The sequence below is a fragment of the Schistocerca americana genome, chromosome 5, assembly GCF_021461395.2.
Source record: "Schistocerca americana isolate TAMUIC-IGC-003095 chromosome 5, iqSchAmer2.1, whole genome shotgun sequence".
NCBI lineage: Eukaryota > Metazoa > Arthropoda > Insecta > Orthoptera > Acrididae > Schistocerca > Schistocerca americana.
In genome coordinates this window covers 82049479-82064467 of record NC_060123.1, presented here as the reverse complement: position 1 = coordinate 82064467, position 14989 = coordinate 82049479, and the positions used below count along the sequence as shown (strand labels likewise).

At 44.1% G+C, this 14989-nt stretch overlaps 1 protein-coding gene across 1 annotated transcript in view; it reads right to left on the bottom strand.

Moving 5' to 3' along the window:
- Positions 1-6999, bottom strand: part of LOC124616214 (lachesin-like) — a 954519-nt gene extending 947520 nt beyond the window's left edge. The window contains exon 1 of the mRNA XM_047144518.1: positions 6795-6999. Coding sequence (XP_047000474.1) covers positions 6795-6999 — 205 coding nt within the window. The remainder of the gene's footprint in view (positions 1-6794) is intronic.
- Positions 7000-14989: the final 7990 nt, after the last annotated feature.

Below are 14989 nucleotides of genomic sequence, written 5' to 3'. Positions count from 1 at the left end.
GCATTACCCCTATTTGATTTTGTGTTTATAACCCTGTAGTCACCTGACCAGAAGTCTTGTTCCTCCTGCCACCGAACCTCACTAATTCCCACTATATCTAACTTTAACCTATCCATTTCACTTTTTAAATGTTCTGACCTACCTGCCCGATTAAGGGATCTGACATTCCACCCTCCGATCCGTGGAACGCCAGTTTTCTTTCTCCTGATAACGACATCCTCTTGAGTAGTCCCCGCCCGGATTGTACTTTAGAAGTATTTACTAGCGGCCCTTTGTAGAGACATACGACGTTTTGTAAATACTTACAAGCCATGGGGCTCCACCTTCAAAAAATGACATTCTACGCTTTTTTCACTGACGAAAGATGCAAATCATGGCTGCCAAATATTTGCCTTAGAGAGGATATTTTCAGCTGATACGAAGATCATTATCAAATGGAAGCAGGATGCAACTAAACGTGGCGCTATTTCTTGCAAGACCAGTCCAACCAGTCGTGGTTCTAAACAAGGTTCACAGGCTCGGAGTAATCACGACCTCAAGCTTTGACAGAAATCTGAAACTTTATTTGCTTACGGCCAGGTAACACAACCTACGAAGTTTGCACAACTCGTTCCCCGAGCTTCAAATGCACGACGCACCCAGGCGAGGCTCCACCGAGAGCCGTCTGCCGCCACTCCCCACACTGAACCAATTTCCTGCTCTCCTCGAGTCGTCGCGAGCTGCTTAGCCCCGGGGCTGCTCATTAATGCTAAACATCCGGCCGTGTCCCTCGCCAGGCTGACAGAATAATTCAAGACTCGCAGAAACAGTTGAGGCGGGCGCCTGCAGCGCCGCTACCCGCTACCCGCTACCCGCTACACGCCCGTCGTTATGAGTTAATGAGCGCGCGCGCGAGCGAGCGACTCCGGCGCACGCCTTTCGCCGCCGGCTACTTGTTGCGTTCGTTTTTAAACAGCACGACTCGCCCTGGCTGTTGCTTATTTGAATTTAAAAGGTGACGCACACCGCTGTTTCAGCGTGCGAAACACAGCGTATTTACGGTGGAGAGTACTGCCAACATACCATAAGCGTTACATTGTTGTGTCCTAGCTGAAAAGTAAAATAACTCTGCGATCTCAAATTACGTGTAAGGGCGTTACCATGTTTCCGAAAGGAAGGCGTATTTCCTAAAGTAAATATTACCGACATTATATTCTTCTCTACTTTTCCACATGTGTTCACTCATCTACGGTCGACATTATTTTATACCATATTCGCCACTACTTTATGCAGCTTAAATAGACTTTCTAAAATATGAGTTACGCCACATTGCGATTCCAACAGGAAATAATGAACGAGAATACAATGGTGTGCAAAAGAAAAGAGCGAATGTAGCTGTCGCATGGTGTCAAATCCGAGTAGGGAAGCTCGATGAAACTCGTTCCATAAATAGAAAGAACTGCTATGTTGTAGTACAGGAGGTAACTGAAAGAAATACGTAATGAGCCGAATAGAAACGACACTCTTAATGTAAGGCAGTAGGTAAACTGAAGTATTACAAGGCGAGACTTTCTGTGATTTTTAGTAGGGTGTGTGATCACCAAGAAAGGCAGTGCACGCTAAGCAAGGTGTTCCAACTCTGGCCACAAGATTGTTCTTACGGTATGCCCTTCCATTCCTCCACTAGTACGGTTGCCAACTTCTGGATGGTCTGAAACTTCCTGCCAGATTCAAACTGTGTGCTGGACTGTGACTCGAACTCGGGACCTTTGCCTTTCGCGCGCAAGTGCTCTACCAGGAGAGCTTCTGTAAAGTTTGGAATGTAGGAGACGAGGTACTGTCAGAAGTAAAGCTGTGAAGACGGGACGTGAGCTATGCTTGGGTAGCTCAGATGGCAGAACACTTGACCGCGAATGGCAAAGGTCTCGAGTTCGAGTCTCGGTCCGGCACAGAGTTGTAATCTGCCAGGAATTTTGATATCAGCGCGCACTCCGCTGCAGAGTGAAAATCTCATTCTGGATCTGGATGGTCGTTGGTGCATATGGACGGCTACAAAGCGAGTTACCAATGCACCCCGTAAATGTGTTTCCAATACAGCTAGTAGTAAAGACGAAATGGACTGAAATGTCATGCTTCACGCGGCAGTTTTTCACACGTCACAGTATTTTACACCATATCTTCTGAAATGTTTATCGTACAATGATATACACTGTAAAGACAAAAAACTAGCACACCTGCCTAATATCGTGAGGACCCCCGCGGACAATCAGAAATGCAGCAACACGACGTAGCATGGACTCGACTAATGCCTGAAGTTGTGCTGGGGGGAACTGACACCATGAATGCTGCGCAGGGCTGTTAATAAATCATTAAGAGTGTATCCCAGGTATATTCAAAAATGTTCACGTCCACAGTGTTTGGTGGCCAGCGGAGGTGTTTAAACTCAGAACAGTGTTCCAGGAGCAACTCTAAAGCAATTCGTGACGCGTGGGGTGTCGCATTGTCCTGTTATAATTGCCGAAGTTCATATGAATGCACAATGGACATGAATGGAAGCAGGTGATCAGACAGGGTGCTCACGTACGTGTCATCTGTCAGAGCAGTATCTAGACGTATCAGGGGTACCACATCACTCCAACTGCACACTCCCCACGCCATCACAGAACATCCATCAGCTTCAACAGTCCCCTGCTGACATGCAGGGACCATGGTTTTATGAGGTTGTCTCCACACCTGTACACGTCCGTCCGATGGATACAATTTGAAACGAAACTCGTCTGACCAGGCAACATGTTTCCAATCATCAACGGCCCAACGTCGGTGTTGACGGGTCAAGGCGAGCCTTGTATCGTGCAGTCATCAAGCGTACACGAGAGGGCATTCAGCTCCGAAAGCCCATGTCGACGACATTTCGTTGAGTCGTTCGCATGCTGACACTTCTTGATGGCCCTGCATTGAAATCCGCAGCAACTTGTGGAAGGGTTGCACTTCTGTCAAATTAAACGATTCGCTTCAGTCGTCGCTGGACCCGTTCTTGCAGGATGTTTTAGCGGTACACTTGTGGGATGGTCATATGGCAAAATCCCCACTTCATCGCTGCTTCGGACATGCTGTGTCCCATCGCTCATGCACCGACTATAGCACCACGGTCAAACTCACAAAAATCTTGATAACCTGCCATCGTAGCAGCAATAACCGATCTAGCAACTACGCCAGAAACTTTTTGTCTTATTAGGCGCTGCCGACCGCAACGCCGTATTCTGCCTGTTTACACATCTCTGCATTTGAATACGAATGCCTGTAGCACTTTCTTTGGCGCTTGAGTGTATTTTTGTAGGTACGATCAGCATCATATGTGGATACCGTCTGCAAAAAGTGATGTGAATAGAGTTAGTAGCGACAGGCAATAAATTTAAACGTTTTTCAAGGTGCGTCTGTTTTTCACGCATCCAGTGTTTATGACATAAAATTTCCTGAGCTGTAAGTCATGCAATGATATAGTTTTACTGATACATTCAGTGGTATATGTGAAGACTGTTTACAAAATGTGCCGCGAATGCAGTTAGTAGTATAGAAGTAATAAAGTAAAACGTCATGCTTCATTCGGTACTTTGACTGCATGAACAGCAAAAACGTAGTAAGCGATAAACTGTTTTCCATCTATCAATTTTTGGGGCCGTCAACGAGAAATAGTTTCCTAAATGTTTCAAATTATCTGTAAAGTTTGTTACCATTGACTTACTTCTCTCATTCTCTGATACTGGGTGATTAAAATATGGATATTAGCGTGTTGTGGGCTACACTGCTTTTTTCAGCTTGCCCCTGTTCCTCTGAATCGTAGGTAGTCGGCGTCGTACCTACGTAGCGAAGATTCAGATCGAGAGCCCGGCTCACACCTCGACGGGAGACTCGGTACGAGCTGTTTTGCGCCTCCCTAAATACCCCTGCCCCGTAAAGATACTAGAGAAACTAAGTGCGATCACATGACCTGCGAAAGCCAACGAGAGCCGGCGACCTGCTTCAGTATCGGTGCTGCCGCTTGCTGACCAAGTCAGCGAGCGTGACTGAGGTTCTGTCTTCTGCTGACGTAACCCCTTCCGGCGCAGGCTTATCGCATAACACATATATGAGAGGGCTATCCGCAAACAGCAAATATAAAAAATGGCTCTGAGCACTATGGGACTTAACACATATGGTCATCAGTCCCCTAGAATTTAGAACTACTTAAACCTAACTAACCTAAGGACATCACACCACACCCAGTCATCACGAGGCAGAGAAAATCCCTGACCCCGCCGGAAGTCGAACCCGGGAACAGCAAATATAGGCGAGGTTGCTCGTCTGGCGCACGAGCAGTCCATCCTCCGCAGACAGCTGTTGGGGAAACGGGCATAGGTTATGAATTATTCGAGAAAAACCTTCAAAAATGACCTTCTGCCTCGTTTTTCTTGAATAAGTCGTAAACCGAGGCCTCTAGAGGAAACGTATCTCAATACAAAAGTTAACAAAATTAAATTTCCCAAAAAAGTTTGTTAATTTTATACCCTCAACATTGCATTCCAGTCAGCAATCGTGATATTCTAATATATAAGAAACTATCAGCCTCGATTGCGGTAATGAAACCTACCTTTACCTAGGTTTCAGCCCAAAAGAATTCAGCCTTCTTCAGAAGATATACCTGAATCTATAATTTGTGTAATAAGATTTTTTGGCATAAGACAAAAAATTAATCTTGATATTTGTTTTCATTCAGTGCGTGTCAGCATAACAACTAAATCTATATCAACTGATAAAAACACCTACTCGGCCATGTGTGTACAGGTTAAGCGAGATCATTGCATTATGGTGTTTACATACTACAGTTTCGCTGTTTTATGTCCTATGTCATCTTTCATTAATAACGATGGGTGCATTACGCTGCATTCGTTGCGAAAGGGCTGATATATTCTAATCGTGTAATACGGGGTAGTGTGATGTAAAACTACGCAAAGGTTGCTACATTTTATTCATAACCTGGTGCAGAGGCTTTATGTTTAAGATTTTCAACCTTTCTATAAGTTATTTGTTTTAAGATATAACTGCCTTGGTCTTTTATCTTCGACAGTCATTGTCTCAGTTAGACATGCGCAAAGTTCCCCGCCATGCTGATTTGCAGGGTGTCACATTGTCCTACTTAGTTTCACGTGAGCTCCCGAGGCCCACCGCACGGCGTCCATGGAGACGAAGCGCACGCAAGGGCTTAAGTCTTGGTGTTGACTTGGTACTCATGTACCGCATTTTTAAAATGTGACCACGCCTAGTCAGGCTGTTTTAGTTGTATTTCTACACCGTGCCCTCTTACACAAATTATAAAATCAGGTATATCTTCTGAGGAAGGCTCAATTATTTGGATTGAAACCTAGGTAAAGGTTGGTTTCATTACCGCAGTCGATGCTGAGAGTTTCTTATACATTTGTTAATTTTACTTTAGGACTAATAGTTTACGTGTAGTGAGTGAGACAACACGAAATATCGCAGTCGTTTAAGACGGTGTTGCAGGTTACATAAAAGCAATAGGTACGGGCAACTAAATCACCTAGTATACATAGAAAGATCGATACGGAAAGGGACGGATAATAACAAGCAATTTTATGCACTGGCCGAAAGTTGTTATATGTTACACGAGAACTAACTTTTATCACGCGGAAATTAGGCAATGAGGAATAAAATACGAGGCTTATTCCGAAACTAAGGTCCGATCGGTCGCGAAATGGAAACCACAGCGAAAATCAAGAGTATTTTATTTGCAACAGGTAGCCACACCTTCCAGCAACGCCTCAACATAGCCACCACTCCGTCTGAGACATTTTTCGTAGCGTTGTACCAACTTTCCAATATCCTTTTTATAGGAGGCTGCCACCTGCAGTTTTCGACGATTCTCTACGCTGAGCTTCAGTTCGTTGTCTGTGCCAAAACTTGGACTTCATAGCCAGCGGTGCAAGTCAGCAGAGATGAAAATCAGAGGAAGCAAATTCCGGGCTGCTTGGAGGGCGTGCAAACACTTGCCACCGAAAAAAAAAATGGTTCAAATGGCTCTGAGCACTATGGGACTTAACTTCTGAGGTCATTAGTCCCCTAGAACTTAGAACTACTTAAACCTAACTAACCTAAGGACATCACACACATCCATGCCCGAGGAAGGATTCGAACCTGTGACCGTTGCGGTCGCGCGGTTCCAGACTGTAGCGCCTAGAACCGCTCGGCTACTCAGGCCGGCTCCCATCGAAAACACAGTGACTCTGCAGCGTGCGGCCGAGTACTCTTACGAAGAAGGAAATGAATGACTGTTATGTTATGTAGGCTGCGTCGAATCAGGTGAAATCTCTCACGGGTACTCATACTTGGCGAGAGACTGCTTTCTAGGCATCTTCACGTACTCACTGTGCTCTCAGAACTGAAAAGACAGACGTGACGCCATCAACGGGCATACTACAGACACTGTACACTACACCTATGCAAAGCCTTATCAGATTACCACAGTGAGTTACATTTGGTGACCTATCGGACCTTACTTTCGAAAATACATCTCGTAGTCTTCATCGGAAACAATCGACTTGTGAATAGATCGATTGGTCCGGATCGATCCCGGATTGACGAAAAAAACTGCGAGTCGATCGGATTTATGTCACACCTCGGGCGTTTACCTGGCACACACCGGCTGACGTCACTGAAGGTGACGCGAGGCCGCCGACTGTAGCGGAATGTCAACAAAGGTGGACGCGGCCACAAAGCGCGCCGGCGCACAGTGGCGGAATTCCCGCCGGCACATTACTCACGCCGGCCACAATGGCGTCCCCGTGACGTTGCCGGGCAGGCCGGGCCGCGCACAGCCGCGCTGTGCCGGGCCGCCGGAAAGGCGGAGCGGGGGCGGCCGTCGGCGTTAATTACGACATCAACATTCTTCACATAGGCGCCGGCGCCGCCGCCCGCCGTGTAATTGACATAACTGACGTGCCGGCTTGTTCCGCGGTCGGCGCGCATCGCGCGAATTCCGCAAACGGGCCGGAGTCCGGCCGCGCTGTAAATGGCCGCCCGGCGTCGACCACTGTGCGCCGACCACTGTGCGTTACCGGGCGAGGCAGCGCGCGCTGAAGCGGCGGCCCGCGGCGTCCTCAGGGCTGGCCTCTGCGCCGCCTGGCCGGGTCACGTGCCACGTGCGGAACACCTGCGTCTACAACACTCCGCGGGGCTCACCTCAGTGTGTGGCGCAAGGTACTCCGTGCTCTACTGTTGCTTGCTCTCCCTTCCCCTCCGCCCTTCACCGAGCGAGGTGGCGCAGTGGCTAGCACACTGGACTCGCATTTGGGTGGACGGTTCAGTTCCGCGTCCGGCCATCCTGATTTAGGTTTTCCGTGATTTCCTTAAATCTATCCAGGCAAATGCCTGGATGGTTCCGTTGAAAGGGCACGGCTGACTTCCTTCCCCATCCTTCCCTAATCCGATGAGACCGATGACCTCGCTGTTTGGTATCTTCCCCCAAACAACCCATCCCAACCCTCCACCCTTCCTCGCCCTTTCTTGATCCAGCTACGCGGGAAGATTGGCTATTGGTAACCTTCTGTATGAAATTCACCCTGGTTCCACATTTATAGTGTACACTATACTTGCAACCTTCGGTGGGCATTAATATGAGGTGTGTCCACCGTTCGCCTTTATATCTTCTTGCACTCTGGTCGCAGCACTTTCAGGGAAAGGTCTGTGTGCTCTTTGGAGGAATGGCAATCTAATCTTCCTGAATAGACGAAACCATACAAGGTTCAAATGGTTCAAATGGCTCTGAGCACTATGCGACTTAACTTCTGAGGTCATCAGTCGCCTAGAACTTAGAACTAATTAAACCTATCTAACCTAAGGACATCACACACATCCATGCCTGAGGCAGGATTCCAAGCTGTGACCGTAGCGGTCGCCCGGCTCCAGAATGTAATGCCTAGAACCGCACGGCCACTCCGGCCGGCAAAAACCATACAAGGAGGGGAAGTTGGACGCTGGGGTCAGGAGTGAAGCCGACGTTCTAACTCATCCCACTGGTGATGACGTCGGGTCTCTCGGCAGAGCAGTCCATTCTAGGAATGTAACTGTCCTCATACCATTGTCTCGCATATGCTCCTTGATGATCGGTGTGAAGTAGATACAGCTACTGTTTCCTAGCTATTTCTCTATGGCACATGGTATATAGTGCTGTAAAATGTCTCCATATCCTTCCGCATTTATTATTTTCCGAAACGAGAGGACCACAGCTTTACGACGAAAAACACCCCGTACTGTAGCACCACCTCCTCCCCAGTACTTCACTCTTGGCACTATAAATGCTGTGGCACTATAAATGCTGGAAGGTAAATGTCTACAGGCATTCGACAATCCCTAACCTTTCCATCGGATTAACGCCAGTGTAACGTGATTCGTTACTCCAGGTGACTCGGTCTCAATCATGCACTGTCCACTAACGACACATCTTACACCACCTCAAGTGTCACTTGGCACTGCGTACAGAAATATGTGTCATATGTGGATCTGCTCGACGATTCTACCCCGTTCTTTTTAACTCCCTACACACAGTCACTGTGCTAGCTGAACTGCTCCTAGCACTATCCAAATCACGAGTGATTCCTTTCGCTGATTTCATGTGAATTTTTCAGCTACCCTCTGCAATGCTCGACAGTCCCTGTCAATCAGTACGTGACATGTGCAGAGTCTTGGTTCAGCTACGGCTGCTCTTTAGCGTGTCAGTTTCACAATCACATCACCAGCCGTCGACGTGGACAACTGGTAGAAAGGTGAAGCGCCCATATTGCATTTATTACTCAGTTTGTATCTAATGGGTAGCAGACTCCATCGAGCTTTCCTGGCGGTCCATTCTGTTGTCACTGCTTCTCCGTTGAGTACATGATACTCCCAGTTTCCTTTCATACGCGAAGGTCCAATGGTTGTGACATGTAGCGGTCAATTCCGCATTAGTAGGAGTGTCCAGACACTTTTAATCAGAAAATATATCTATTGAAAGTGCACCAACTATGTACGATATCAACTTAAGCGAAATAATTAAACAAATTTTACAAGTTTAGTTGTTTATCTATGACTGTTAGAAGATTTTCTGTTTTTGTTTTATATAAGCATGATTCTACAACTTTGACATTAGAGGAATGAAGAGTTTTGGTTAAAAACAATCTTGGTTGCCATTTTATTTTTTTTATTTTTCAACGACGCGTTTCGCCTTGTTTAGGCATCTTCAGGTTATCAAACTAAGCGTTTCGCCTTATTTAGGCATCTTCAGGTCATCAACCAATACTGTTAAGCACTGGTTTGCTGTTATGCCACATATGGACTGGATGAATGAAGAGTTGTAGTAAGTTTGATGGAAGTGTATAGTTTACGCGATTGTAGTCCTTTGAACGTTTCAGGATTGATTTACATGTAACATACTAAGTTATTTTAACAAATAGTTGAAGTATCAAAAGTTGTGGAGTAGTGACAGGCAACTATATAGAAAATGCAGGATGTCCAGTATCAGGATGTTCTAAAATGAACGATGCTGTCCGACCGTATGATACAGTGCGGAGACCTTAGAAGTCACCAGACGGTTTAGTTTTGAAACTGGGACTCCAAAATCGACTGTGTGGAGCATCCTGGAATACGACCATTCGCTGCGGCCATATAAGATTCACTTCGTTAAATCCCTAATAATGGAGCAGAATCGTCTCGGAGTTAAATGCTGCCAGATCTTAGCTGAGATAACAAAATTTGTAAAGCACTGCTATTCACTGATGAGCTTGTTTTCATACAAGTAGATTTTTTAACCGACATAGCACCGTTCTCGAGACAATGAAAATCATCCTTTAATTTAGAAACACGAACGTGACTCCCCGATATTGAATGTCTGGTAGCCGCCATTGTATTAACAGCGCGTTACTTCTCTGACACTCATTCAGATGAAGACGTCTAATTAACTATGCTGTAAGACAATGCCATTGATAAAATTCGACATCAAATCTTATCTGTGGTCTCCTTATAAAAATATGACGCACCTCGGCTTTATGCCCTCACTGTTGGTGGATTTCGTGACCAAACATTTCCCGTTAGATAGATCGGCCATGGTTTTCCGCTGCGCTTGCCTCAATAACGACCGGAGTTTACATTCTGCGATTTTTGGTTGTGGGATCAATGTTCAAAGAATGTGTGTACAATAACAAAATTAAGAAGATCAATGGAACGAAGGATCACACAGGACAAGTGTTATTATCCATTCAGCGTGAAATGGGTGTACAGGCTTTAAGTGATAACTTTAATACACTTGGTTTTTATGTATTACACATGATGGTGAACAAATTGAGACGACTGTATAAATTACAGCTTATGACATCGTTCATCTAAATTCATTTTAAAACACATTTCATGACCAGGAACGTATCTACCATGTGGGTGCCAACTAGAGTTACAAAACTACCACAGGCTACCGTAGACTATCGTATATAAGCGTAGACTAGGGTAGTTTTCCTAGCACCACTGGTCAGTTAGATCGTAACTGTGTAAGCCGTACGATAGGTGTGTGGCATACCTATCGGGAGTTACATCATTTCGATCGTTTTGTTTGCGTAGGCGATTAGTGTGTTACTAGATTCCCCTAGAAACTGGAAGCAGTGAACTGTCTACAAAAACAGTCAGAATATACAAAGTGTGTCATAACCTAAGTAATATTTTTGTTCTACATAGTTATCCTCCTGTCTATTACTTCAAAATAAAAAGTAACTGCAGAGAACTTGAAATTAGCAATCATTAATTCGGTTTTTATTAGTAAATTGTTTATTTTTAATGTAAAATACACGGATGTTGTAGTCAAAATAAAAAATACAGATTTATGATATAGCGCTATAAAACGAAATTTTCTCAATAAAAAGCAAAATAAAAAAAATCAAAATGAAACTATCGAACATCGCTTCTGTACTTCGTCGAACATGTATGACACGAGTTTCTGTTATTCATAAACAACTTTCGCACCTAAAAATAATGACAAAAATCTGTTGTCTTTGATCAGGATGAACATTCTATTGGGTACAAATTGACAACTTCACTTATTTAGTTTCTTATGTTTGCGCATGTCAACTGTACTTGTATCAAAAGTAATTGCTTTTTTTGCCTGAAAGCACAGGAGTTTCGCGATCAACTTATTTTGATTATTTATGTAATGCAATTTTTTAAGGATGTAAAGTACACAGTGGACTAACACTGATGTTGGACGGTTCTGATTATGTGCTAAATATACAAACGAACAAAAAATAAAGAGAAGTCGTCAACTCCCAGTTTCTCTCTCACACATTCATTTGTGTTTCTTTCCCTTCAAGTGCCACCAATACTACCGGCAACCGTATCATTTACTATGTCATTTATGCACTGTTCATACAATTAAGGCTTTCATGACCGGATGTTTCATTTGTACCAAAACCTTTGAACCATAGTTTCGGTAGAACGCAACTGTAGTTGTAACACAATTTTGAATCAGCCTATATATTAACGAGATACACAGGGCCTGTCATAATGAATGGCAATAAGTGACACGGTTGCAAGTATGAGACAATAGCAGCAGACGCGTTCCAGTAGATAATGGTCCGTAAATGAAACGTTTGTGAGGTAATTGCGAATGCGTGGTTATCACCTACCACTGCCTTCAGTGTGTACTCTTCTCTCAGTTTGTACTAATCTATATGAAACGTAAGCTTTTTGACAATGTCCGCATTCAGTTGGGTTCGAATTTCACAAACAGATGCCTGGTTGGGTTGCACAGTCAGAAAAAAAACAGATTATTACGTCTTTTGTTTTTTAGCCTATAGATCGGCATTTTCATGTATTTAAATATTATAAAAGACAAATAATTAAATTCCCATTTACAAAAATTCCAAGAGGAAAGGATTGATACAAATAAAAAATGACAACAAATAAAAATTCATATGATGATTAATATGTGAAAAGGAATAGAGTATATAATTAGATTCGAATCAATTAATTGAACAAAAACAATGTTCAAAATCATTTTGATGGTGATTAAAAAATGACGCGAATGATCTGATGAGATTCGAACCTGTGACCTTCAGTATGTGAAAGCTTTACTGTGCACTTCTGTATATCATCTCTTTTAACGATATTAGGCGCCACACAAAATTCGAAATTTTTTTCCGTCGGTTATCCGCAAACGAGGGCCTACAAGGGTGATCGGCTGTAGGGTGTGATACATATCACCATATAGAGAGTTTCGAAAAGTCGGTCGCTGGGGGCCTCTCTTTGTAAATTCAGAGCAGCTGCACTCCACGCTATCACTGTAGCACACGCTGCTCAGATATTGCTCAGACACTACCAAACTCACACAAGGGATCATGAACGTCAACAAAATTTACACCTCCACGAACAGTGAGAAAATGTCCCCAACAAATGCTCCTCGCATATTAGAAACTTTTGTCACGTAATGGAGTACTCTGACCAAGTGGGTATCTGCAAGCCACTACCATTCGATTAGGCAAGACCTTTTAATGTTTTCACTATTCCTAATGTATAAATTTTACACGTTTGTCTTACTGCAATTTAATATTATTTCACTACAGTTAGCTATTGGCAAATACTTAAACTGAAGTTACAGTTTAATATACATGGGGTTTCAAAACGAATATATGGGTTGTAAAGCTTTGTAGCACATATTACATTCACCTCACCGTTGTAAATAATACACTAAATGGAAGAGAAGCAAATAATTTTTCTTACAATTATTCAGTGTGAAGACCGATTACACATCGAGTCGATAGGAGAGCTGTTCCGATACCTTGATCAATGTGTCAGGAGTAATTGCTGCGATAACACTGTTTCTAAAGTCGGACAAATCAGCCGTTATCGGAGGCACACACATATGATCGCGTCAGATCGTGTGTGAACGTGGAGCGCATGCATAAAATGCTGTGTCAACCGGCCCTTTGCGCCCAGTCCACCGGTCAGATACAACATCTATCAACCAGTCTCGTTCTGAGTGACGCCAGTAAGGCGGCGCACCATCTTTCTCCCAAATAAAGATGTTATTCAGTTTCATCCCATGGAGGCACGGGCCATAGCTGTAGCACATCAAGATAAGAAACATCAGTTACAGATCGATTCACCCGAAAAGAGAGGCCCATAACCTTTGTGCGGGGATGTTTCTTGGGGCTAAGCATGAAAGACTCGCACTCTTTCAACACGTTTTTCAGTCACTCTTCGTCATTCTATTCTCTTCCCATTGCGCACAGGTATACAAACAAAACTGTTCAAGTTGCTCTTTCATTTGGTGTGTTATCTACAATTGTAAGTTTAACATAATAAATGCTACAGTGCCTAAAAACCGGTATGTTCATTTTGAAACACCCTTATGTATAATAAGGGAACGCCAATCTTTTGCAGTCCAGCGACACATGCCATTTTCGTCCGACTGCAATAACGGTTACGAGGAACTGGTACGTTCGCAACAAAGAGGACTGACTGTTGTGACCCACGGGCGCACCGCTCTCTTAGCTTCGAGAGGACGTCAGACGTCAGGTAGAAGAGAACCCGACGAGGAGCTCCCGAAACCTTCTCCATGCCATGCGGTAGTGCAGAGCTCACGGGTAACAGCACAGTGTCTCCGCTGTGTGCGTACCGCACAACTAGTGATGTCAATGTGATCAGGTTTCCAAACTTGTTTCATATCCAAACGGTACATTCCCAGACCTGGGTTTCTTATCAAACCTCTATCTGTAGACATATCTCTAGCACAGCTCTGATTTAACGGAAGAACCTCTGCGAATAACCCGAATAAGACATGCAGGGATTCGTGGAGCGTATTTCCTGAGAACTGTCTGAGAGTAATGTCAGCCATAAGAACTTGCTGTCTTCAATTATAAAACCTTCATTTCATTCACATATTGTCGAGGTAGCGCCAAAGTATTTGGACTTAAATACTGCTGAGTGTCTCCACTTAACAGTCAATGAATTTGAAGTGTTTTATTTTTCGTCTTATCTTATTTGTAGTACGGCTTTATCTTTTCCAAATTTTGTTTACTTCTGTACCGTTTCTTTCCTTTATTTTGCCTGATTTAGTCAAGGAATACGGAGGGCACTATTAAATGAATAATTTCCGCCCGCTTTATCACATCCCCTCCTAATGTATAGCACTAATCAATTTACATAAGTTCATTTACTGTAGTAAACCAGTTTTTCTTTACTACTTTACATGAGACAGTGTGTATCCTACTCTTTTGTCATGGTGTTCGCTGGTGCAGAGGTTAAGATGAAGAACTCGTGCAGATTTGAATCGTCCGAGCTTCGATACGTCGACAATATTAGAAATTTCTTAAGCCACTTTCCTATTGTCCAACCCCTGACAATGATTTGTTTCTGCTGAAACTGTCCCGTAACTGATATTAAACTCGAGATAAGCAGATAAATGAAACTGGAATAAATTCATCTACAGCGATAAATGAAATATGAATAACTACCGGTGATGGCCAGTACTTCACTACTTATGTTACAATTTCCTAAACTGAACTGCATATACAGCTAAATAAGAAGCCTCTACGAAAGCATTTTGCACTTGGCTGTAGCCGAGGGTCATAAATGCCGGCAGAGGAACAGCCACAGCAGAATTTGCGGGAGGCGCACAGACACATGTAACGAACTACAACAGCCAGTCAGACTAGACCGTTCTCTGAGGTAAGCCGCCTCGGTTCCGGGCATACTAAAAGTCACAATGCAGATCGTATCTCTATGCTGTGCAGGGACAACGGAGACTGTTTTAGCGGACTGTGCGTGGTCTAGGGATGCGTGTTTTGTCAGGGTCCCGGAAGCGCTGCTATTGTGTGTGGTAAAGCTGGCAGAAGAAATTCGCCGATCTACAAAGGCCGCCAAGATAACATCTGAGAATAAGGAGTGGGAACCGGAAAGTTTAGGTCACCCTTAAAGCTTGTGAGACACCGCCAGCGTGCTC